The sequence below is a fragment of the Muntiacus reevesi genome, chromosome 1 (assembly GCF_963930625.1).
Source record: "Muntiacus reevesi chromosome 1, mMunRee1.1, whole genome shotgun sequence".
Classification (NCBI taxonomy): Eukaryota; Metazoa; Chordata; class Mammalia; order Artiodactyla; family Cervidae; genus Muntiacus; species Muntiacus reevesi.
In genome coordinates, this window is record NC_089249.1 from 60,003,722 (window position 1) to 60,030,969 (window position 27,248).

Below are 27,248 nucleotides of genomic sequence, written 5' to 3' on the forward strand. Positions count from 1 at the left end.
TTCACAGAAGTAGAGGTGGGACTTGACAGGAGGTGACAGGGTCTGTGATGCAGTCCTGAGTCACGGCTTTGAGGGGGGACACAGGGGACTTCACTGTAATCTTGGCTCCGTGCTGGGGGACCAGGCGTCACCACCCAGGGGGCCAGATGCAGGAAGGTCCCTGGACACCTTGGCATTGGGCCCTCCTGCTGGGCGCCATCCGTGTGGGCACCTGTGGGTGGCAGGATGGTTCAGGAAGTCAGAGGGGGACTGAGACGAGAGTCACAACCGCCAGGAGCAGGAAGGGTGATGTGTGGGGACCCCTTCTCTCCCTTCACACTTGGTCTACTGCCGGCACCCACACTCTGACCCCAGCACCAGTCCACTACAGACAGTTACTAGGCAAGGCTATAGTCCTAGGAAATTAAGGATTGAAATCGGGAGGTAATGAGAGGTGCTACCCAGGAACATGAAGTGGACCATCATTTCATTACAGTAGATGGGGAAACAATGGAAACAGTGACAGACTTTATTTTCTTGGGCTCCAGAATCACTGCAGATGTTGACTGCAGCCATTAAAGTAAAAGATGTTTACTCCTTGGAAAAAAAGCTATGAAGAACCTAGATAGCACATTTAAAAGCAGAGACTTTGCTGATACAGGTCCATCTAGTCAAAGCTATGGTTTTCCAGTAGTCATGTATGGATGTGAGAGTTGGACCATAAAGAAGGTTGAGTGCTGAAAGCTGATGCTTTTGAACTCTTGTGTTAGAGATGACTGTTGGAGAGTCCTTTGGACTGCAAGGAGATCAAACCAATCCATCCTAAAGGAAATCAGTCCTGAATATTCATTGGAAGGACTGATGCTGAAGCTGAAGCTCAGTACTTTGACCACGTGATGCCAAGAGCTTACTCATTAGCAAAGACCCCGATGCTAGAGGACAGGAGAAGGGGACGACAGAGGATGAGATGGTTAGATGGCATCACCGAGTCAGTGACATGAGTTTGAACAAGGTCTGGGAGATGGTAAAGAACAGGGAAGCCTGGCATGCTGCAGTACATGGGGTCGCAAAGCATCAGACACAACTGATTGACTGAACAACAATAAGAATAGTACTCCTGGAATGTGCACTTCACTAAGAACCAGTGGACCAGGACCTAGCCACACCTGTGAATTCCCATGAGGGATTAATAAGCCAGAACTGAACTTCTGACCATAACAGTTTGGGTGGTTTGGGGCAAGTCACAAAGCCTCTTCATTATCTAAGCTGGCAAGGAAGATCGCCCCCAACCCAGGGACAAAGGGATGGAAGGCTTCTACATGTGCACATGCCCAGACATAAAAAGGTGCCAGGTGCCACGGCAATTCCAGTGCAACTGAGCACCATCTGCGTGTCAAGCGAGTGATAAACACCTGACACAAACCTGTCACCACCAGCATGTTGTCCCCCTTTGCTGGCACTCGGCTTGGAGAGCAGGCGCCATCTCTGTCCCCACCCCTGTCACAGAAACCACTGCAAGACCTCATGGAAGAAACCACACATTTAATTCTGATCAAGCATAAAGTGGCATCAACATAAAGAAACATACGTTCGGTTGAAAATACAAGAGTTGTTAGCCCATCTTCTTAAACAATGTACTCTAAACAAGCCACCAGGCCATCAATACCCAAAAGCCCAAACCCTAGAAGTATATATGGCAACACACATTACATGGACTATTTACTACTTTCTAGTGTAAACCCCACAGTGTACACATGCACGTGCACGCATGCGCACACACCCACACACACCCACCCTTTGTTTAACAAAAGTCATGTAGTGGCCAGAAATGTTACTAAATTGTATATCCATAACTTGCAGTAGCCTTAAGCAGCAGATGGGAAGCTTCAGCTTGATGTGCCCTGGTCCACATCCCTCCATTTCCAGGCACATGGGAACCTTCATAAAGTCCCTCCAGCCCTGCCTACCTGGAGTGTGTGTGGTGGAACTAAGGAGGCAGGGAGGCTCTGCAGCCCCATCAGCAAAGGGAAGGGCCAGCAGGACTGAGGGACCTGGGCTCTGCCAGGAACCACTAGCCCTGGCCTCCCAGCCTTGGGGAGAGGGGGACCGCAACAGCAGGAGCATTCACCTGCTGCTTCTGACAAGCTGAGATGAGGCTGGGGGCCCTTAAAGCTCCCTCCCCCAAATCTAGGTCTCTAGCCCTCTAAACTGCAGTCGGTGCCAAAGACAGCAACTTCTAAGAAAAAGGGAAATGAACCCAGGACTTGGAGATGGTTGCCCTCCTCTCTCCGCAGAGGCCACACTGCCCTTGACCCTCCTTTCAAGTCCCAAGAGCGGAGGCCACCACTGCAGACGTGTCCAGACGTGGGGGTGTGCACTGTGAAGGATATGGATAGAAAACACAACTGAGCCACTAAACATTCCTTGATCCTAGAAACTGAGCCTTGGGGAGAAACCTGCCTGTGGGTCTTGAAACTGTCCTGGATCACACGACGAGGTAAACCATTTTCTTCCCATTAATGTTCCTGGTCTTCAGTCCCAGGTAGCGGTGGCTGTTCTTCTCTGGCTGCCCGTACACCATGTTGATGAAGAACTTGGGTTCGTCTTCCGCCCTGGGTTTGAAGCACAGGCAGCAGAAAGCAGATCTTAGCCGGTGACACAGATAGGTCATGGCTTCTGCCTCTTCTGAGGGCTCCTCATATACGGGCTGTTTCATTTCCTTATAGGCAGACAAAATCACAGCACGAAATAAGTTAATCAATATGCAGATCATCACCAGTACGAAAGATGAGAGGAAGAGGATCCCGAGAACCCGGTTATTGAAAAATTCTGTGTTCTGAAAAGCTGAGACACAGTAGGAAACTACTGTCTGGGTGGCGTGGATCATGTCACTGTAGTTCCATTCGTGATGCCCGAACACCAAGTAGCCGAATGCCATGAAGACAAAGAAATACACGGACAGCACCAATGCCACATGGCAGATGCCGGGAAGGGCAGTCTGGATGGCCCTCTGAGCCAGACGCACGTCGTAAAAGACCCTGGAATACCGGAGCATCTTCAGGATTGTCAGAAATACCAGGAAACCCAAAATCACCTTCATGGTGTAATCCACTTGGGCCACTGCATGAAAGGGCATGAAATCCTCAGGGTTTGACAGGTAAGCCCGAACTACACCGATGGCCAAGAAGTGCTTCCTGAAAAAGAGCACGATCAACAAGGTAAAGATGCATTTTAGAGCAAAGCTGAGCAAATTACATACACTTTGCACGTAGGCAGTCCTTTCTTGTGTGATTATGTAAACTTCGACAACAGTGTAGGCAAGGAAGAAAATGAAGATGGCCAAGTACAAGTAGTTTTCTGCTGAGTCAGCTGAGTTTTTTCTGTTGAAATGAGTGAGCGAGAAGGAGTGAGCATTCAGGCTAGTGTTCACAACACCTAACTGAGAGACCTCAAAGATGATGGAGATGCTACAGAGGAGACTGATGTCTGGATTGAAGGTGGTCAGTTCCACAATCACAGACCAGGTCTTCTCATCCAGCCAGCGGTTTTTCTGGAGCTCGCTGAGCCTCAGTGTGGAATTAAACTGCTGCTCTGCTGGAAAAAAGTAGAAGGCGTACCCTCCTGAGCCATAGGTATGCCACAGCCCATGGGAAGAGTACGCCCATCTCTTCTCTGGAGGCTTATAAGTAAACCCTTTGGTCGTCTTGTCAGTGTCCCACTTACTAACTTTATTCCACGACCCAGAGTAGTTTTTTGTGTCTTCTGGGTCCATCCCATATTTGGGGTGACAGCGAATCTCTCCTTTGAGGCTGCCCTCCACAAATTTCTTGGCCGGCAGACATGTTATCTCTCCAGGTTGCGCCCTCACCTGCCTCATAAGCGGCAGGCCGAGGATTTTAGAGGAGCTGTCAGGCAGAAACGTGGGATTTGGGTCATTGTGGAGCAGAGGCAACAGCACCCCGTTCAGCCACTGATAGATGTCTTCCAGCCTGGTCACGCCTGCCAGATCCACAGAGAACTGGTCACGAATAAACTGATTGTAGTAAAAGCTGTCAGTGGGGCGTAGGATGGCGACTAGGCTCAGCAAGAGAGTCAGAAAGATGAAGTGGGTGAGGATGTAAATAAGGAACAGGAAAGCTCTTCTCTTAATCCTCTTCTTTCTTTTGAATATTGTGATTTCATCTTGGGTGAGAGGCTGGTACATCCTTGAGTTTCGGAGCTCCATGACGTACCGGTGGCGTCTGTCCATTTTCTCTGGGTCCTTCCAGGTGTTGTGCAGCTTGATCTCAGTGAAGCGATAGTTGCCGATCCATGAAAGGTTTTTACTGTACTTGGCCTTACTTGTTCTATAGGCTGAGATAAATATAATTTTAGACATTTGCACTAGAAAGACTGAGAGAATGAATGCACAAAATGATGCAAACAGCCATGCTATTGACTTTTCGTAGCTATAACTAAGGCCATAAAATATGATGATGAAGGAGGATATACTGCAGATGAGAAAAACCAATACCCAGGCTACACAAACACACCATCGTGGCAGGACAATCCTGCTCTTCTCTTCACGCGATGTCAAACCTGGTTGGGAAGGCTGCTTCTCCACAGAAACATTTGTATTATCTTCAATATTTGGGTTATTAGTGTTTATATTTCTTCCCTTGGTGTGGGAGACCTGGTGTTGTGCTCCAGAGACCTTGCTTTGGACTCTGGAGATCTTGCTTTGACTTCTGGAGACCTTGCTTTGGGTACGGGAGACCTTGCTTTTGATGGGAGAGACCTTGCTTTCTGCTTGCCTGGCCAGGGGCTGTCTTTTAGAGGTGACCTTGACAGAAGGCTTGGGTTTTGCACGATGTCTCTTAGAAACAGGTTCCTGGGAGCTTGCCTTGTCAATTTCATAGGCATGCCAGTTTCCCAGTCGTTCTTCCCAGTGCTCGCTTGCTGGCGGTTTCAAAGGATGTTTCCGAGGAGTGACCTCACTTAGAGTCACCTGAGGTCTCCTCTGGGAATAGATGAACAAAGATGTGATCACTAGTTGCACAGGGAGGGTAATACAGGCACTTAGCAATCCAATCACCATCAAATCAATGAACCTCCACCCTTGTGTCTCTCCTTCATTCTCCTTCTCTAGATTGAAGAACATTATATTACACATAAGCATGGACAACAGCATGGCTAAGCAGCAGGACAGCCTCTGGAACCTATTGAACGGTGTAGAAATGACACCAGAAAAAACAGAGAACCACAAGTGGCTTCTTCTCAGCTTGTAATTTAAATCTATAAGGAAAAAGTCCATTTTCCTTAGAGGCTTATCGGGGGGGGTTACGTGAAAGGTTCGATCCAGAGAGGTGTCAATAGAAAGCCATTCTCGGCACATGAAGAGCCAGATGTGTCTGCTGAACAGATTCTCCACTTTGATTCTACTTAAATACCATGCAGGGGACCTGCCCTCATTGTTGTGCCACACACGGAGGGAATGGATGTCCCCCAAGTCCTCTTTTGTTGTTAGGAGGAAAGTGCAGATGCTTCCTCGGTAGAGAGTTGTAAATTGTGGGTGGCTTAAACAGTGCACATCACTGCTACCTTTGGTTCCATGCAGTTGGATAAAGACACTGGCCCTGGTCCCAGAACCACAACGGCTTCCTGTAAAAACAGTGACTAGGTAACACACATTATCATAAGGATCATTATCAAGCAGAACTATCACATGCTCCCTGAGATACTGGTCCGTTTCATCTCTGTGCAAGGCCCAGAAGGCAAGGACCAAGTACAACAGCAAAATGAGAAGTACAGTGAAGAGGGTCACAGGGTTTTGGGTGATGTTCTTGACTGCTTCCACTTGTAAATCCACAGGGTTAGGGACCACGATGACCTTGGCCGTCAAATAGTGGGTACGCAGGTGAAGGTTGGCCTGTTGGATTATATCCAGCTGCCGTTTGGCCCGCCATGGGTTCTTGCAGATGCAGTGCACTCTTTGCCAAGTGGTCCTCTCTCCAACAATGCAGGTACCTTCTCTCCAATCGCTCTGGATCCCAAACATGTCCAAGCATTCACTGCTGAAAACAGAAATTCTCACCAACTTGTTATTGGGTTTTAGGACGAAGCGCGGTGCCTGTAGAAGCACACTGACGGTGCACTCGGAGGAATCGGTTCGCTGAGCTATGACCTGCAGCAGGGCCGCGGGGAGGCAGACCACGCGGGCCTCCTTCACCGGACACTCCGGGTCAAACAGGTCACTCTCGTTGGCAATTGGAGGGATCTTATGAGGCACCAGGTAGCTGGTCATAAAAGAGCTGGGTGTGATCTCCCGGCCCGCGTACACAGACACCGTGAACAACACGGACACGTCTGCCGTGATGTGGATCAGCACGTCCCTCCCTGCTGCACAGTCCACAGCGAAGCTAAACGCCCCTGTGGTCTTTGTCAGTGACTCGTCCCCTGCATACGGCTCTGAGCTGGGTCCCACCGTGAGATTAAAAGCGCCAAAGCTCAGGTTTTTCCTGACGAGGTACACTTCCACTGCATCAGGTGGGATCTCAATCACATCACCCGAGGCCTCGACGCCTGTCATTCGGAATCCAACCACCTGGGTCAAACTGTTTTCCCCATAATTTAGCCAAGGGAAAGGGTCATCCACAAATTCACAAAACATCGTGGAAATCGGAGCGTTGGCAGGCAGACTAGGAATGCTGTTCACGTTTAGGGTGGGAAAAAAGCAATTCTGACAGTGCTTCTGGGTGCTGAAGAACTTGGTAACATTCCATTTTTCCGTTTTCTTGACATACATTCTAAAGTTGGAGGTCCTCAAGACAGTGGTCTCGTTCTCTGGCACTTTCACAGCCAATACTGTGTCTGCTAGAGATTCAACCACGTGGAAAGGCTCTTCGAAGACTTCGTGCTGAACCAGCAGTTTCAGTATGTTAGACAAGGTTGTTAATATTCCAGTGCACACACTTTCTATTTGCTCAGAAGAAATGTGCTTATCTCTCTGATGACTCTCTTGGAGGGCTTGGCTTGCTTGCCAAGTCCTCACTGTGGCCAGTTTCTGAGAGAATGCATTGATCTCAGAGGTGTTCTCTGTTAATTTAGTAACAGCCATGACCACCTGGCTAATATTCACCAAAGTGTTTATAGGAAGAATGAGTGTCTGATTGAAAAGGTGTTCTCGGAGTTTAATTTTGTCAGCTTGAAGATGTACGTCAGTTTTCATGGTATTCAAGACAGATGCTATTACATATATTAAATAACTTGCATTTAGAAAATCCTGCTGTTGAAGCAAAGTAGACAGGGAGGAATTTGGTCCCATGGTGAAGTTGGATAACTCCTCCAGCACAGTCGTTGATGACTTTATGTCAGTGGGAGGCCACACAGTGGCGTAAAAGTTCACCTGAGAAAAAGCTCCCAGAGAGGTATTATATGCCTGAGCTATTATTTTCAAGGCATAGTGACTGTCCAACAGACCAACAGGGAGGAAGGAAGCGGGTGATGTGCAATTCCTCCCCAAATACAGGACGGACCCAAAGTTATTCTCTTTCACAGAACTGATTTCACCAAAACCATGTACATCAGGAACTATTATTTTATATGTAAGAACAATGTTCTTATCCTTGAAACAAGTACAAATGACAACAAACTTTGTAATGAAGGAAATTCCTTTTTCTGGAACAATTTTGCAGTCTGTGGTTACTGGCACATGGCGAATAACAAAAGGATACCTTAAGGCCAAGGTGACTCCACTCCAAGTTGCTGCATTTAATGAAATCCAAAACTTATCTTCCCTGAAATTCCAGAAAGCAAAAGGCTTTATAGACACGTAGGCACCAATCCGTCCTGTTGACGTTTGCCCCGTCCAGTCAAATGGCACCTCCTGACCTGAAGACGTCAGAATGGACCACCAATAGACATCTCGGCCTGCCGTACAACCTGTGCAATCCAGAGACAACGAGAATCTCTCTGATAAAACCAAAACCTGGCCACAGTTTTCAATACATGAGATGCTTGCTACCGGGGCTCCTTGAAGCATGTGCAATGCTGCATCAGCAAATGCTGACCGGTCGGTCTTCTGGATCACCAGTCTGAAAAAATATACGCGGCCACCTTGAAGTGTTCCTGGAGAAAGTGTGAGAATAGGACCAGAGGTCAATGTCCACTTGAGATCAACCTGCTCCGGGAGACAAACTTCCTTGCTTCTCACTGTTATGTTTTCTCCATCATAGTTTCTTGAGTCTGTGGTACAGTACCAGAGAAACTTAAGTCTCTCTCTCTCTAGAGGGTCTGTTTCCTCTGGATCAGAAGACATATTTCCATTGAGAGTCACCCCATCTGTGAAATTAACTGTGATGTTGGAAGGCCCCGAAATAACAGCATTCAGGGGACGTCTATAAATGACGACATAGATGCTATCTGAGTCCCTCTGCCCTGGAACGTTGGGATCCCGTGTTCTAACAACCACTGTCAAATTAAACAGATACACCCCCCAAGTGAAAGAATATGGGGGTATAATCAACACTGTCGCAGATCCAGCTAACTTGACCGGTGGGCTTCTCAGAGGTTTACTCCAGTCGGGCACGGCTCCTACATAGGGCACGGGATAGATATACCACATCCGCAGAAAGTACTGTTGGGTTGGACAGAAGAGGATGACTGTTGCATTGAAGGTGTCTCCCATGTCCCTGGTCAGTCGGACCGGCTTATCGTCGTTCCTATTTATCCGCACAGGGTCCAATTTACAGAGCGACGGTCGGGTTACCTGACAGGACACCGAGGACCCAGCGGGTTCCGAGCTGTTCGGGCTGACAGCTTCTAAGACCACCGGGGTGGGTCCGTCCGTGGGACACTCGGTTCGGGCCACGAATCCCGGGTAGGAGCGCCGGGCGCGGCGCAGAGCCCGACGGGGCAACGCGTGGCGCTCGGCGGCCGCAGGCCCGAGCAGCCCGAGGCGGAAGGTCCACTCCAGAGGCCCGAGCGAGCGCGGCAGGCGGGCCAGCCAGCGCAGGGAGAGCCGGCCGCCGGGCGCGGACAGCTGCAGGTCCACCGGCGCGGGCGCGGGCGCGGTGGCGGCGGCGCGGCGGGCGCGCAGCTGGACGTGCGCGCGGAGGCAGCGCGGCGCGAGGCCCGCGGGACGCCCGGCCGGCAGGCAGAGGCTGCGGCGGCCGCTCAGGAAGATGCCGCCCCCCGGGGCCGCGCGGGCCCGGAGGCTGACGCGGGCGCGGCCGGCTCCAAGGCCGCCAAAGCCTGCGCCCCGCTCCCCAGGGTCCCGGGAGGCCCTCACCGAGCGGAGCGCGGCCTCCGGGCCCCGCGCCTGGACGAGGGCCTGGGTCTCGGACGGGGAACGCCGGGCCGAGGCGGGCGTCGGGACGGGGAGGTCTCGGCGCGGCGAGCCGGGCGCCTGCGGGGGAGCCGGGGGCGGAGGCTGGCGGCCAGGCCCACAGCCCAGGCCCAGGCCCAGGCCCAGGAGCAGGAGAGCCGGCCCGGGCCCCATGGCAGCGCCCGGTGCGAGCTGCGTCGGAGGCGCAGGGCGGAGGGCCAACGGCCACGGCGTGTGCGGCGCGGGGCGGCCGGGGCGCGGGCCGCGGGCCGGGGTCCCGGCGGGCGTGGGGTTCGGGGGCCACGGTGGCCTGAGGTCAGCGTGGTCAGCGGGCTTCCTGCAGCCCAGGAAATCAGTCGTTCAGTTTCCTCTCCTTGGGTCTGATCTGTGAATTCAACTTACACTATCACTTACAGACACTTAGAGTTTCTGTAAAAATCCCCACAGTTACTGATCTGTAATTCAGTTTTGTTATGGTCACAGAATATTCTGTGCGATCCTTGACCTTTTCGAACGAGTTGAGCCTTGTGTGAGGCCACCGTGTGGTCTGTGTTAGGTCCATCTGTGTGTCCCGTGTCCCCGGAATAGAGTGCGTCTTTTCCTGTCGTTGGGTGTACTGTCCTCTGGGAGTCAAGTCAAGAAGGGTGGTGCTGTTCCTTAGATCTATGTATTGTCTGCAGTGTTTTCCTAGTTCTAGCAATTGCTGAGAGACATTGATAATCTCTCCTACTGTAACCGTGGAATTGTCTATTTCTTTGTTCAATTCTGTTAGCTTTTTCTTCCTATGTTTTGGAGCTCTAATCATGAGGCAGATACACAATTGTGGTTTTGTCTTTTTGCTGAATTGTCTCTATTATCATTCAGCTTAATCGTTCAGTCATGTCCGACGTTTAAGATCGCATGGACTGCAGCGTGCCAGGCTTCCCTTTCCATCACCAACTCCAGGAGCTTACTCAAATTGATGTCCATAGAGTCAGTAATGCCATCCAAGCATCTCATCCTATTATCATTATGATGTGTTTATGTTTTGTGACAGTCTTTCATTTGAGTTCTCCTTTGCCTGTTAAAAAAACAGCCACGTTATATGTCAGTGATATCTCAATAAAACAGGGCAGTGGGCGGTGGGGGGGATTGATGTAAAATAACATGACCATACCTGCCTTCTCATGCATATTGTCTGTGTGGCATTTGTTTTTTTCATTCAATTACTTTCATCTTATTTATGTCTTTATCTTTGTAAGTAGTGTTTTACAGGCCACATTTAATAGAGTTTTACTCTTTTATTCTCTCATTCAATCTCTGGCTTTTAACTGAGTTATTTAGACCATCAACCCTGCATATTCTTTGGATGGTCTAGTGCTGTAACTCCAATAGTTGGTCACCTGATGAGAAGAGCCAGCTCATTGGGAAAGACCCCGATGCTGGGCAAGATTGAAGGCACAAGAAGGGAGGACAGAGGATGAGACGGTGAGATTGCATCACTGACTTAATGTGTATGAATTTGAACGCACTCTACGGTAGACTGTCTAGGACAGAGGAGCCTGGCAAGATGCAGGCTGTGGGGTGGCAAAGAACAGTACAGGACTTAGCCAGTGAACAACAACAAAAGACCATTTTCATCTAGTGTAATCACTCTCAGCATTTCATGTATTTACTATTATTATTTTTAGTGTATATACTTTGTCAAAGTATCATTCATTTGCAGTGTTTCAGGTCCACAGCAGCATGGTTCGGTTATACAAATACATAAATATTACTTTTGAAATTATTTTCCATAGTTTATTACAAGATACTGACTAAAGTTCCCTATGCTATACAGTAAGCCTTTGTTGCTTGTTGCTTATCTATTTTTAATTAGAAATCTAGCATTCTATTCATGCTAAGTCAAGTGAAATAAAAATGTGATAATTTTTTTATTAGGCAAATTTATTCATTAGGCAAAAACTTTCTTAGTCAAAACTTGTAAGTTTTCCAAAATATATGTTATACATAATTATATATATATATATATGTATACAAAAGCTTTTCTACTACACTTGATAAAGGCTTGAACAAAAACATCAAAAGAAAAAAAAAGATGAAAAAATTGAAGAACATAAACTAAATGAGATGAAAGTACTAAATATGACATAGAAAAAGTGAAGCAACTAGATAAAAGTGAAGGATCATCATATAGTCTAGTTGTTTTAAACATGACTGCTCATTAGAAGGAGAAGGCAATGGCAACCCGCTCCAGTATTCTTGCCTGGAAAATCCCATGGACAGAGGAGCCTGGTGGGCTGCAGTCCATGGGGTCGCTAAGAGTCGGACACGACTGAGCGACTTCACTTTCACTTTTCATTTTGATGTATTGGAGAGGGAAATGGCAACCCACTCCAGTATTCTTGCCTGGAGAATCCCATGGATGGAGGAGCCTGGTGGGCTGCAGTCCATGGGGTTGCACGGAGTCAGACACAACTGAAATGACTTAGCAGCGGCAGCTCATTAGAAATATATCTGGACTTCTAGAGAAAAAAGGCAATACCTGACCGTTTGTATTCTTCAAAAAATTTCAAGATAATTCTGATATGCATCTGAATTTTTAAAAGTGATGACAAGTTTTTCTATTAGATCCTAATTTTGGTGGTATAGAGTTCTATTATTTTTCTGTTGACCAATTATCATATAATGGTATTTGGTGAGCAATAGCTATAAAATCACAACTGTAGAAGATGTTTATCAGTTTTCACAATCAATAGCCAGGCCAAAAATAAAAGATAATTATAATTGTAATCCATAACGGAAACATTTTTAAGTTAACAATATAAAATAATTAGATACAATTTGTGGGTGGGTCAAGCAGAGTGATGTGGTAACTGGAAGTGTATACATGAACATGTTTTCACCCACAGCCACTCTATGTCTTTTGGTTGGTGCGTTTAATCCATTTACATTTAAGGTAATTATCAATATGTATGACCTTATACAAGGCCAAAGGCAACTGTAGCCTTGGAGTACAAAATGAAGCAGGGCAAAGGCGAACAGTGTTTTTCCAAGAGAATGTACTGGCAAACACACTCTTCCAACAACACAGGAGATGACTCTACAAATGGACATTACCAGATGGTCAACACCAAAATTAGACTGATTATATTCTTTGCAGCCAAACATGGAGAAGCTCTATACAGTTAGCAGAATCAAGACAGGAGCTGTTCATAACTCAGATCATGAACTCCTTATTTCCAAATTCACTCTTAAATTGAAGAAAGCGAGGAAAACCACTAAACCATTCAGATATAACTTAAATCAAATTCCTTATGATTATACAGTGGAAGTGACAAACTAATTCTGGGATTAGATCTGATAGACAGAGTGCCTGAAGAACTATGGATGGAGGTTCGTAACATTTTACAGGAGACAGTGATCAAGACCATCCTCAAGAAAAAGAAATGCAAAAAGGAAAAATGATTGTCTGAGGAGGCCTTAGAAATAGCTGAAAAAAGAAGAGAAGCGAAAGGCAAAGGAGAAAAGGAAAGATCTGAATGCAGAGTTCCAAAGAATAGCAAGGAGAGATAAGAAAGCCTTCCTCAGCGATCAATGCAAAGAAATAGAGGAAAACAATAGAATGGGAAAGACTAGAAATCTCTTCAAGAAAATTAGAGATACCAAGGGAACATGTCATGCGAAGATGGGCGCAATAAAGGACAGAGATGGTATGGACCTGACAGAAGCAGAAGATACTAAGAACAGGTGACAAGAATACACAGAAGGACTGTCCAAAAAAGATCTTCATGACCCAGATAATCACAATGGTGTGATCACTCACCTAGAGCCAGACATTCTGGAATGAGAAGTCAAGTGGGCCTTAGGAAGCATCACTACGAACAAAGGTAGCTGCCGGGAGCCAGCACATGAGATCCTACCCATGACAAGGTCATGAGGGAGAAAACCTGACAGGCAAGGTGGATCAGGTTTTCAAGGATTCCGAAAAGGCTAGCTCACAAGATCCCACGCATGACAAGGTCATGGGGAGAAAGCCTGACAGGCAAGGCGGATCAGGTTTTCAGGGATTCCGAAAAACTGCCCCAAAGCTGCCCCCGGTGTTCACCTTAAAGATGGTATCTGTTCTTCTGATGCTTGCTTTAATAGACTACTCCCTAATTTCTGTAACATAGGCAGAAGGCCTTCCCAGATTTCTTTCCAAATAAGAATCAATTTAGAACTTTATAAGTTTTTTGGGTGGTGGTATTTTATGAGATTATTTAGGGTGAAAGGAGTGTTTTAATTTAAACTCCTTTGCTGGTAGTTTGTTAGCCAAATGCATTTATGCCCTTGGTACTAATATGCATGATTGCTTATAATATCCTAATCATAAAATAGCATAAAGAACCTGATTATATAAAAGCCCTAATAGACATAGAACCTTTTTAAGGGGTAAGGGAGTCCTATTAGAAAACATAAGAAAAATTATTCTATAGGTGGTTATTGGGTTGAGATTTGCTTGCTGTGTTTTGCATGCTGTGTTTTTGCTTTTAATGTGCTAAGGCTGTGTTATAGAAACCATTGTTAACATAGTTAAAGATCTAGAGAAATAAGAACTTAGCCCTAGTGTGGTAACAATGAGATGGTTGTTAATTGTCAGCCAGGAGTGCTAGGCAGAAGCTGCCTCACCAAAGTCGCAGAGTCAGTGTGGGGTAAACTTCTTAGATAAACACAACTGACAACTTCTGCAGAAGGATTAATTTTTGTGTTAACAAGGTTATACTTCTACTCTGTACTGTTTCCCTCTGAGATTGCTACCTTTCAGTTAAGGTCACCAGAGAAACAGAAAATAGGTTTACCTTCACCTGACTTGCATAAAATGTTAATAGGCCCCAAGGCCAGAAGATAATGTACAAGACCCTCATAAACAAAGAAGTATGCAGAAAACACCCTGGTTTCATGAAGAACAAGCTGACATAATGTTAAACTATCTTCCCCTTAGAAATGTACTAACTTAGGGTATAAAAGCCATGGTAAAAAATAAAGCATTGCCAGACTCTGCCAGACCCTGCAAACACCCCCGTCTGGTCATTCACTCTCTCTCTCTCTCTCTCTCTCTCTCTCTTTCTCTCTCTCCCTCGCAGACTTGGCCCTATCAAGGCTAGTCTCATGTGTCTTCTCTCTCTCTCGCCGACGCCGTTCATCCTGAGGGTACCCCCTGGATCTTGCCGAGGCTGGACCCCGGCAGGTAGCAGAGGTGATGGAATTCCAGCTGAGTTAAAGTGCTGCACTCAATATGCCAGCAAATTTGGAAAACTCAGCAGTGGCCACAGGACTGGAAAAAGTCAGTTTTTACTCCAACCCAAAGAAGGGCAGTGCCAAAGAATGTTCAACTACTGCACAGTTGCACTCATCTCACACGCTAGCAAAGTAATGCTCAAAATTCTCCAAGCCTGGCTCCAACAGCATGTGAACCAAGAATGTCCAGATGTTCAAGTTGGATTTAGAAAAAGAGGAACGAGAGATCAAATTGCCAACATTCATTGAATCATAGAAAAAGCAAGAGAGTTCCAGAAAAACATCTATTGACTACGCCAAAGCTTTTTCCACAACAAACTGTGGAAAATTCTTCAAGAGATGGGAATACCAGACCACCTGACCTGCCTCCTGAGAAATCTGTGTGCAGGTCAAAAAGCAACAGTTAGAACCGGACGTGGAACAACAGATTGGTGCCAAATTGAGAAAGGAATACATCAAGGCTGTATATTGTCACCCTGCTTATTTAACTTATATGCAGAGTACATCATGTGCAATGCTGGGCTGATGAAGCACAAGCTGAAATCAAGATTGCTGGGAGAAATATCAATAACCTCAGATACGCAGATGACACCACCCTTATGGCAGAAAGTGAAGAGGAACTGAAGAGCCTCTTGATGAAAGTGAAAGAGGAGAGTGAAAAAGGTGGCTTAAAACTCAACATTCAGAAAACTAAGATCATGGCATCTGGTCCCATCACTTCATGGCAAATTGATGGGGAAACAATGGAAACAGTGACAGCCTTTATTCTCTTGGGCTCCAAAATCACTGCAGATGTTGACTGCAGCCATGAAATTAAAAGACAGTTGCTCCTTGGAAGAAAAGCTACGACCAACCTAGACGGCATGTTAAAAAGCAGAGACATTACTTTGCCTACAAAGGTCCACCTAGTCAAAGCTATGGTTTTCCCAGTAGTCATGTATGGATGTGAGAGTTGGACTATAAAGAAAGCTGAGTGCTGAAGAATGGATGCTTTTGAACTGTGGTGTTGGAGAAGACTCATGAGAGTCCCTTGGATAGCAAGGAGATCCAACCGGTCCATTCTAAAGGAAATCAGTCCTGAATATTCATTGGAAGGACTGACAACTGAAGCTGAAACTTCAATATTTTGGCCACCTGATGCAAAGTACTGACTCATTATAAAGTACCCTGATGCTGGGAAAGATTGAAGGCAGGAGGAGAAGGGGACAAAAGAGAGGCGATGATTAGATGGCATCACCAACTCAATGGACATGTGTTTGAGCAAGCTCCGGGAGTTGGTGATGGACGTGCTGCAATCCATGGGGTCGTAAAGAGTTGGACACAACTGAGAGACTGGACTGAACTGGTGACCCTATTACCATTTTGTTAATTGTTCTGGGTTTATTTTCTGTAGTGTTTTTCCTTCTCTTGTGTTTCTTGCCTAGAGAAGTTCCTTTACCATTTATTGTAATGCTGGTTTGGTGGTGCTGAATTCTCTCAACTTTTGCTTATGTGGAAAGCTTTTGATTTCTCCATCACATGTAAAGGAGAGTCCTGCTGGGTAGAGTATTCTTGGTTGCAGGGTCTTCCCTCTCATCCTTGTAAATATATCATGACTTTCCCTTCTGACTTGTAGAGTTTCTATTGAGAAATTAGCGGATAGCCTGGTGGGAGTTCCCTTGTATGTTGCCATTTCTCACTTGTTGCTTTGTTTTATCTCTGTCTTTAATTTTTGTCAGCTTGATTACTATGTGTCTTGGGGTGTTCCTCCTTGGCTTTATTCTGCCTCAGCCTCTCTGTGCTTCCTGGACATGGTTGATTATTTCCTCTCCAATGTTAGGGAAGTTTTCAGCTATTATCTCGTAAAATACTTCCTCAGGTCCTTTCTCTCTCTCTTTTCCTTGTGGGACCCCTATAATGTGAATGTTGTTGCATTTAATGTTGTCCCAGATACCTCTTCGGCTATCTTCATTTCTTTTCATTCTTTTTTCTCTATGCTGCACCGTGGCCGTGATTTCCTCCATTCTGGTCTCCAGGTCATGTATCCATTGTTCCGCTTCAGTTATTCTGCTACTGATTCCATCTAGTATATTATGCATCTTTCTTTGTTCTTTAGTTCTTCTAGGTCTTTGGTAAATATTTCTAAAATCTTCTCAATCTTTGTCTCCATTCTGTTCCCAAGATCCTGAATCATCTTGAATGTCATTATTCTGAATTCTTTTACAAGAAGGTCGCCTATCTTCCCTTCATTTAGTTGTTTTCCTGGGGTTTTATCTTGTCCCTTCATATAGGACATAACTTTCTGCTTTTTCATCATGATTGAAAGTGAAAGTTGCTCAGTCACATCCAACTCTTTGTGACCCCATGGACTCTCAGTTCAGTTCAGTTGCTCAGTCATGTCCAACTCTTTGCGACCCCATGGATGGCAGCACGCCAGGCCTCCCTGTCCATCACAAACTCCCAGAGTTTGCTCAAACTCATGTCCATTGAGTCAGTGATGCCATCCAACCACTCATCCTCTGTCGTCCCCTTCTCCTCCCGCCTTCAATCTCTCCCAGTATCGGCGTCTTTTCCAATGAGTCAGTTCTTCGCATCAGGTGGCCAAAATATTGGAGTTTCAGCTTCAACGTCAGTCCTTCCAGTGAATATTCAGGACTGATATCCTTTAGAATGGACTGGTTGGATCTCCTTGCAGTCCAAGAGACTCTCAAGAGTCTTCCCCAACATTGCAGTTCAAAAAAGCATCAATTCTTTGGTGCTCAGCCTTCTTTATGGCCCAGCTCTCACATTCATGTATGACTACTGGAAAAACCATAGCTTTGACTATGACTATACAGCCTGTGGAATTCTCCAGGCCAGAATACTAGAGTGGGTAGCCTTTCCCTTCTCTAGGGGATCTTCCCAACCCAAGTATCAAACTCAGGTATTTCCCGTTGTAGGCGGACTCTTTACCAGCTGAGCCACAGGGGAGGCCCAAGAACACTGGAGTGGGGAGCCTGTGCCTTATACAGTGGATCTTTCCAACCCAGGAATCGAACTGGGATCTCCTGCACTGCAGGCAGATTCTTTACCAACTGAGCTATCAGGGAAGCCCTTCATCTTGATTAACATTCTGTAATAAGGTTTTTGATTTAACTGCTGTCAGACTGTCCTTCTTCTTGATTTTTCTGTCTGCCCTCTGATGGATGAGGCTGAGACGCTTGTGTAAGCTTCTTGATGACAGGAACTGGCCATGGGGGAAACTGGGCCTTGCTTGATAAAGCTTTAATCCAATTACCTACTGGTGGATGGAGTTGCACTCTCCCCTTGTTAGTTACTTGGTCTGAGGCAACCCAACACTGGGATCTACAACTTCTCAGTCAGTTCAGTCAGGTCAGTCGTGTCCGACTCTGTGACCCCATGGATTGTTGCACTCCAGGCCTCCCTGTCCATCACCAACTCCTGGAGTTCACCCAAACCCATGTCCATTGAGTTGTGATGCCATCCAACCTTCTTATCCTCTGTCATCCCCTTCTCCTCCTGCCTTCAATCTTTCTCAGCATCAGGGTCTTTTCCAATGAGTCACTTATTCAGGTGGCCAAAGTATTGAAGTTTCAGCTTCAGCATCAGTCCTTCCAATGAATATTCAGGACTGATTTCATTTAGGAGGGACTGGTTGGATCTCCTTGCAGCCCAAGGGACTTTCAAGAGTCCTCCAACACCATAGTTCAAAAGCATCCATTCTTCAGCACTCAGCATTCTTTATAGTCCAACTCTCACATCCATACATGACTACTGGGAAAATCATAGCTTTGACTAGGTAGACCTTTGTAGGCAAAGTAATGTCTCTGGTTTTTAATATGCTGTCTTAGGTTGGTCATAACTTTCCTTCCAAAGAGTAAGCATCTTTTAATTTCATGGTGCAGTCAAGATCTGCAGTGATTTTGGAACCCAAGAGAATAAAGACTGTCACTGTGTTCATTGTTTCCCCATCTATTTGCCATGAAGTGTTGTGACCAGATACTATGATCTTAGTTTTCTGAATGTTGAGTTTTAAGCCACCTTTTTCACTCTCCTCTTTCACTTTCATCAAGAGGCTCTTCAGTTCCTCTTCACTTTCTGCCATAAGGGTGGTGTCATCTGCGTATCTGAGGTTATTGATATTTCTCTCAGCAATCTTGATTCCATGTTTCTCATGATGTACTCTGCATATAAGTTAAATAAGCAGGATGACAATATATGGCCTTGATCTACTCCTTTCCCGATTTGGAACCAGTCTGTTGTTCCATTTCCAGTCCTAACTGTTGCTTCCTGACCTGCAGACAGGTTTCTCAAGAGGCAGGTCAGGTCGTCTGGTATTCCCATCTCTTGAAGAATTTTGCACAGTTTGTTGTGATCCACACAGTCAAAGGCTTTGGTGTAGTCAATAAAGCAGAAGTAGATGTTTTTCTGGAACTCTCTTGCTTTTTTGATGATCCAACAAATGTTGGCAATTTGATCTCTGGTTTCTCTGCCTTTTCTAAATCCAGCTTGAACATCTGAAAGTTCACCGTTCATGTACTATTGAAGCCTGGCTCGGAGAATTTTGATCATGACTTTACTAGCGTGTGAGATGAGTGCAATTGTGCAGTAGTGTGAGCATTCTTTGGCACTGCCCTTCTTTGGGATTGCAGTGAAAACTAACCTTTTCCAGTCCTGTGGCCACTGCTGAGTTTTCCAAATTTGCTGGCATATTGAGTGCAGCACTTTCACAGCATCATCTCTTAGAATTTGAAATACCTCAACTGGAATTCTATAACCTCCAGTAGCTTTGCTTGTAGTGATGCTTCCTAAGGCCCACTTGACTTCACATTCCAGGATGTCTGGCTCTAGGCGAGTGATCACACTATCATGATTATCTGGGTTGTGAAGATCCTTTTTGTATAGTTCTGTGTATTCTTACCACCTCTTCTTAATATCTTCTGTTTCTGTTAGGTCCATACCATTTCTGTCCTTGTGCTCATCTTTTCCTGAAATGTACCCTTGGTATCTCTAATTTTCTTGAAGAGATGTCTTGTCTTTCCATTCTATTGTTTTCCTCTATTTCTTTGCATTGAATCACTGAGGAGGCTTTCTTATCTTTCCCTGCTATTCTTTGGAACTCTGCATTCAAATGGGTACATCTTTCCTTTTCTCCTTTGCTTTTCACTTCTCTTTTCACAGCTGTTTGTAAGGCTTCCTCAGACAACCATTTTTCCTTTTTGCATTTCTTTTTCTTGGGGATGGTCTTGATCCCTGCCTCCGTACAATGTCATGAATCTCTGTCCATAGTTCTTCAGGCACTCTATTCAATCTAATCCCTTGAATCTATTTGTCACTTCCACTGTATAATGGTAAGGGATTTGATTTAGGTCATATCTGAATGGTCTAGTGGTTTCCCTACTTTCCTCAATTTGAGTCTGAATTTGGCAATAAGGAGTTCATGATCTGAGCCACAGTCAACTCCTGTCTTGTTTTTTCTGACTGTATAGAGCTGCTTCTTCTTTGGCTGCAAAGAATATAATCAGTTTGGTTTTAGTATTGACCATGTAGTGATGTCCATGTGTAGAGTCTTTTCTTGTGTTTGAAGAGTGTGTTTGCTATGACCAGTGCATTCTCTTGGCAAAACTCTATTAGCCTTTGCCCTGCTTCATTTTGTACTCCAAGGCCAAATTTAACTGCTACTCCAGGTGTTTCTTGATGTTCTACTTTTGCATTACAGTCCACTATAATGAAAAGGACATCTTTTTCGGGTGTTAGTTCTAGAAGGTCTTGTAGGTCTTCACAGAACTCTTCAGCTTCTTCAGCGTTGCTGGTCAGGGCATAGGCTTGGATTCCTGTGATATTGAATGGTTTGCCTTGGAAATGAACAGAAATCATTCTGTCATTTTTGAGATTGCATGCAAGTGCTGCATTTCAAACTCTTTTGTTGACCATGATGGCTACTCCATTTCTTCTAAGGGATTCTTGCCCACAGTTAGGTATAATGGTCATCTGAGTTAAATTCACCCATTCCAGTCCATTTTAGTTCGCTAATTTGTAAAATGTCTACGTTCACTTTTGCCATCTCCTGTTTGACCACTTCTAATTTGCCTTGATTCATGGACCTAACATTCCAGGTTTCTATGCAATACTGCTCTTTACGGCATCGGACTTTACTTCTATCACCAGTTGCATCCCCAACTGGGTGCTGTTTTTGCTTTGGCTCCACCCCTTCATTCTTTCTTGAGTTATTTCTCCACTGATCTCCAGTAACATATTGGGCACCTACCAACCTGAGGAGTTCATCTTTTAGTGTCCTATCTTTTTGCCTTTTCATACTGTTCATGGGGTTCTCAAGGCAAGAATGCTGAAGTGGATTGCCATTCCCTTCTCCAGTGGATGACATTTTGTCAGAACTCTCCACCATGACCTGTTCATCTCAGGTGGCCCTACACAGCATGGCTCATAGTTTCCTTGAGTTAGACAAGGCTATAGTCCATGTGATCACACTGGTTAGTTTTCTCTGATTGTGATTTTCAGGCTGTCTGCCTTCTGATGGAGAAGAATAAGAGGCTTATGGAAGCTTCCTCATGGAAGAGACTGAAGGGGAATGGTCTTGTTCTGATGGGTGGGGCCATGCTCAGTAAATCTTTGATGCATTTTTCTATTGATCGGTGGAGCTGTGTCAGTTCAGTTCAGTTCAGTTGCTCAGTCGTGTCCAACTCTTTGCAACCCAATGAATCGCAGCATGCCAAGCCTCCCTGTCCATCACCAACTCCTGGAGCTTACTCAGACTCATGCCTATCAAGCCGGTGATGCTATCCAGCCATCTCATCCTATGTCATCCCCTTCTTCTCCTGCCCTCAATCTTTCCCAGCATCAGGGTCTTTTCCAATGAGTCAACTTTTCACATGAGGTGGCCAAACTATTGGAATTTCAGCTTCAACATCAGTCCTTCCAATGAACACCCAGGACTGATCTCCTTTAGGATGGACTGGATGGATCTCCTTGCAATTCAAGGGACTCTCAAGGGTCTTCTCCAACACCACAGTTCAAAAGCATCAATTCTTTGACCCTCAGCTTTCTTCACAGTCCAACTCTCACATCGATACATGACCACTGGAAAAACCATAGGATGGGCCTTTATTCGCAAAGTAATGTCTCTGCTTTTTAATATGCTGTCTAGGTTGGTCATAACTTTCCTTCCAAGGAGTAAGCGTCTTTTAATTTCATGGGTGCAGTCACCATCTGCAGTGATTTTGGAGCCCAAAAAATAAAGTCTGACACTGTTTCCACTCTTTCCCCATCTATTTGCCATGAAGTGATGGGACCAGCCGCCATGATCTTCATTTTCTGAATGTTGAGCTTTAAGCAACTGTTTCACTCTCTTCTTTCACTTTCATCAAGAGGCTTTTTAGTTCCTCTTCAATTTCTGCCATAAGGGTGGTGTCCTCTGCATATCTGAGGCTATTGATATTTCTCCTGGCAATCTTGATTCCAGCTTGTGCTTCTTCCAGTCCAGCGTTTCTCATGATGTACTCTGCATATAAGTTAAATAAGCGGGGTGACAATATATAGCCTTGACATACTCCTTTTCCTATTTGGAACCAGTCTGTTGTTCCATGTCCAGTGAGCACCCTTTTGGGGGGGGGGGTGGTTAAGAATACTGGAGTGAGTTGCCATTCCCTTCTCCAGGAGCTCTTCCCAACCCAGGGATTGAACCCGGGTCTCTGGCACTGTAGGCAGACGCTTTACCGTCTGAGTCCAGGGAAGTCGTGGAGCTGTGTACCCTCCCTGTTGTTTACCTGGGTTAAACTATGGTGGAGGTAATGAAGATAATGGCGACCTCCGTCAAAAGGTCCCAGGCAGGCACTGCCACACTCAGTGCCCCTGACCTCTCAGCAGGCCACCACCGACCCACGCCTCCCCCGGAGACCCCTGGGCCCTCCCGGGCCTGTCTGGGTCAGTGTCTTGTGGGTTCACTGCCCCCTTCTCCTGGGTCCTGGTGCACGAGGTTCTGTTTGTGCCTTCAGGAGTCTGTTTCCCCAGTCCTGTGTGAGTTCTGGCAGCTCCATGGTGGGGTTAATGGAGACCTCCTCCAAGTGGGCATATGCCATGCCCAGGTCTGCTGCACCCAGTGGCCCTGCCCCTGAGGCAGGCCACTGCTGACCCGGACCTCCACAGGAGACACTCAGACGCAGTTCTGTCTCAGTCTCTGTGGGGTCTCTGGGTCCTGGTGCCCACAAGGTAGGTTTGAGCCATCTGAGCATCTCTGGCGGGAATGGGGTTTGATTCTAAGCATGAACTCGCCCCTCCTACCAGCTTGCTGGGGCTTCTTTGCCCTTGGACGTGGGGTATCTCTTCATGCGGGGTATCTCTTGTAGCCACTCCAGCGCCACTAAAAGCTCTATGGTGGGGTGAATGGCGAATTCCAAGAGGGCTTATGCCAAGGGGGACCTTCCAGTGCCCCCGTCCCTGTAGTGAGCCCCTACTGACCCACATCTTCACAGGAGGCCCTCCAACACTAGCAGGTAGTTTTGGTTCAGTCTCCTGTGGGGTCACTGCTTTTCTCATCTGGTTCTGGATGCAGGCAAAATGTTGTTTGTGCCCTCCAAGACTGGAGTCTCTGTTTCACCCACCCTTCTGGAAGTCCTTTAATCAAATCTCGCTGCCCCTCAAGACCAGATTCCCTGGGCATTCCCAGTCCCTTTATCAGATCCTGAGGCTGGCAAGCCTGACATTGAGTTGAAATCCTTCAGTGTGAGAACTTCTTTGGGATTATTGTTCTCCAGTCTGTGGCTCACCCACCCAGTAGGTATAGGATTTGGTTTTATCTTGATTGCACCCATCCTACCATCTCACTGCAGTTTCTTCTTTGTCTTTAAACATAGGGTACCTTTATTTGGTGGGTTCCAGCATCCTTCTCTTGCTGTTTTTTCAACAGCTAGTTGCAACTGTGGTGCTCTTGCAGGAGGAGATGAGTCCACATCCCTCTACTTTGCCATCTTGAACCAGATCATGTAATGATGGATATATCTGAACTTACATCTGTCACCTAATTATTTGTTTTCTTATTATCCCTGATTATTCCTTGTTATATATGATTTTTCCGCTATTCATTCTCCCTTAATTCATTTAACTATAGTTATTACATACAGAGTTCACAAGCAGCTACGCTATACCCAGCATTTTCCTAGGCATCAGCCCAGGCTTAGTGCCCATACAACTTCCATTATAATGGGGGTAAAAGACAATCAAAAATAACCCAAACATGACATACCATGTGGGCTTTTACTGTGAAAGTGATATGAAGACAAATGAGGCAGGTAGAGATATGAATGACAGTGAGATGGGGAATCCAGGAAGGCCTCTTCAAGGAGGTGCCCTCTGAGCCAACAGATCAGCATGAAATGAGGGAGCATGCCTCACAAAGAGCTAGGGAAGGGCATAACTAGGACAGGGAGGCAGGAAAGAGAGAGAAGGTTAGTAGTGGGGCTTGAGTAAGCAGAGAGGAGAGGAAGTGGTAGACGATGTCATTGGAGAGACGGCCAGTGACCAGTCAAGCTGGGCCTCAGAGACCATGGTGGTGTATTTGAATGTTATCTCAAGTGGGTTGGGAAGTGTTTGAGGGTTTTGAGCGGGGAAGGGCCTGATCTGATTTCCAGGTTGGAAGCATCCTCCTGCTGTGAGGGAGATAGACTGCAGGTGGACAGGGTTGAAAGATCAGGGGCCTCTTAGGCGGGGTCAAGGGAAACCAAAGGCACAGGCATGCCTGCTGCAAGGACGCTCAGCATGTGAGTGAGCTGGTCCTGACTCAGTTTGGGGTTAGTGGCCATGGAGGTGGTGAGCTGTGGGGAATTCAGAAAAGATGCACGTGCTAATGCATTGGCTGTCAGAGGCCCGACTACATGATTTTCAGGGCCCTGTGCAAAGTCAAAATGTAGGAACCTTGTTCAAAGATGGTCAAGAATTTCAAGATGACCACAGCAGAGGCTTAAAGCGATCATGGGGTCCTTCTAAGTGCGAGGCCCCGTACAACTGTCCGGGCCACATCCAGGACAGAGGCATCCGGGGTCGGGGCCCTTACAGCACGGCCCCTGGTCCCACTTGTTGTTCAAAGGGACCGCTGCCCCAGGGCTCCTCTGCCTGCCGGGGGTGCCTGCAGTCACCTCTCAGGGGGTCCCCATGGAAAGGGACTCCCTCATCCCACCCACTCTCCCACGCCCACCCTCCACCCCTGCCGCCCCTAGCTCTGATCGGGTAGGTGGGGGCTCACAGTAAAGCTGCCAGCCTGGGGTGGCCCTGGGTTCCCCCCGCCGGGAGGGTAACCCTCCTGGCGCTGCGGGGTGTGTCGGAGGCGAGTAGTGGGCGGGGACCGCGCCCGCCCCCAGCCCTGCCCCCGAGGCTCGACACCCCGCCCCCACGCGGAAGGGCGCGGCGGCGCGCAGACCTCCGCGGACGCGGGCCCACGCGCACCATGGCCGCCACCACACCGATGTGCACTGTCAGGTACCCGGAGGCCGCCCTCGGCAGAGCGCCCGCGGACCCGCATCCCCGAGGTGGCCTGGTGCGCGGGTGGCAGCGCGATCAGACCTTCCTGGGGACCAGAGGGGGCGAGGTCCCCAAGAGATGCGTGCGGGTCCTGGGCACACGGAAGGGACAAGAGGACGCTGCAGTGCAGCCAGGCCCCAAGAAACATGCGGCGTGTCCTGGCCGCTCAGAGACCACAGGTCGTCCTAAGAAGTTTAGCCCCTTATATACAAGTTTGATTTCAGCCGGCTAGCTTCCTGACCTGCACTGGGGCCTGCTGGCCAAGCCTTCTCTTGAGTACCGCCTCCACCGGAGGCAGCCGCAGCCAAGGGCACAGAGCCGGGTGGGATGCTAAGTGCTTCCCGCGGGCCTGGCCCCTCCCTCTGTGCTGGGGCACATTGGCTGGCCGCTACCCTGGACGCACCCTGGACACCCTGGGCTTGCAGGCCCCAGGGCCTCGGCTTCTCTGACTCAGAGGCCCCTCCTCCAGCGCCTCCCCTCCCAGGAGCAGAGACTGAGGCCCAGGGAGGGACCACCATGTACCCGGGAGTGACAACCGCTCCTGGGCCTGGCTCAGGGCTGGCCCTCACTTGGACGTGCCGGTCCATCTGCTAGATACAATGCCACGAGGCACTGAGCCCCTTCATCACTCAGAGGAGAGCAGCCGGGCTCCGGGAGGCCACGGCTAAGGTCGCCAGCCCACAGAAGGCAGCGCCAGGCTCCCCCAGGCTGCCTGAGCACCATCCATGCTGCTTGGACAGACCTGCTCCCCAGCTCCCAGCAGGGCTCGTCCCCCAGACATTGCTCTGGAGGGCTCCCAGCACCCTCCCCTCCCCAGGGGGCATTGGTGCCCTCCTGGGGCCACAGGGCACATGGGTCTCTGCAGACCTCTGGGTTCACAGAAGTAGAGGTGGGACTTGACAGGAGGTGACAGGGTCTGTGATGCAGTCCTGAGTCACGGCTTTGAGGGGGGACACAGGGGACTTCACTGTAATCTTGGCTCCGTGCTGGGGGACCAGGCGTCACCACCCAGGGGGCCAGATGCAGGAAGGTCCCTGGACACCTTGGCATTGGGCCCTCCTGCTGGGCGCCATCCGTGTGGGCACCTGTGGGTGGCAGGATGGTTCATGAAGTCAGAGGGGTACTGAGAGGAGAGTCACAACCGCCAGGAGCAGGAAGGGGTGTTTGGGGGCCCTCTCTCTCCTTTCACACTTGTTCTCCTGTGGGCTTCCTTGGTGGTTCAGCTGTCAAGTATCTGCCTGCAACTCTAGAGGCCCAGGTTCAATTCCTGGGTCGGGTTGATCCCCTGGGTAAGTAAATGACAACCCACTCCAGCATTCCTATCTCAAGAATCCCAAGGACAGAGGAGACTGGCAGGCTACAGTCATGGGTTCTCAAGAGTCGGATATTCTGACCCCAGAACCAGTCCCGTACAGTTACTGGGCAAGGCCGTGGTTCTAAAAAAGTACAGGTGGAAATTGGGTGATAATGAAAAATGCTGTGCAGGACGTACACTTCACCCAGAACCAGCTGACCAGAACCTTGCTACACCTGTGAATTCCCACCAGGGAAGTTAGAAAACACAGAACTGAGCATTTGATTATGACAGTTTGGGTGGTCTTGGGTGAGTCAGAAAGAGTACTGTCTAATTGGCAGGAAGACCACCCCGACCCCAGGGATGAAGGGATGGAAGGCTTCTACATGTGCACGTGCCCATACCTGCCACGGTGCGCGGTTCCATGGCCATGCAGTGCAGCTGAGTGAGCACCATCAGGGTGCCAAGCGAGTGACAAACACTTGGGTCAAAGCAGTGTCCACCTGCAATTTGATCCACTTTGCAGGCACTGCATTTGGAAGGCAGGAGCCGTCTGTATACATGCCCCTCTCACAGAAATCACTACAGGCAGCACAGAGGAATCACATATTTAATTCTGATCAAGCTTAGCATGACATTTACATAAGGAAAATGCTTTCGGTGGAAAATACAGGAGCTGCTAACCAATTTTCTTATACAATGTGATCTAAACAACTCACCAGGCCATCAATAACCAAAAGCCCAAATCCTGGAGAGAGATATATATGTATGGCTACGCTCATTACATAGAACATTTACTACCTTTCAGTGTGAACCCTACAGCACGCACACACACATATACACCTTCTTGTTTAACAAAAGTCATGTCTCGTGGCCAGAAACACGTTACACCCATAACTTGCA

The 27,248-nt window shown here is 47.6% G+C and overlaps 1 protein-coding gene across 1 annotated transcript; it reads right to left on the reverse strand.

The window, feature by feature from the left end:
* Positions 1 to 2,464: 2,464 nt before the first annotated feature.
* Positions 2,465 to 26,801, reverse strand: LOC136170319 (polycystin family receptor for egg jelly-like). The gene is made up of 5 exons (XM_065938506.1): positions 26,750 to 26,801; positions 26,057 to 26,136; positions 24,925 to 25,097; positions 4,757 to 9,620; positions 2,465 to 4,651 (listed from the first exon to the last, which is right to left on the reverse strand). Exons 1-5 carry the CDS (start codon positions 26,799 to 26,801, stop codon positions 2,465 to 2,467), a joined length of 7,356 nt encoding a protein of 2,451 aa, XP_065794578.1.
* Between the last annotated feature and the right edge of the window lie 447 nt (positions 26,802 to 27,248).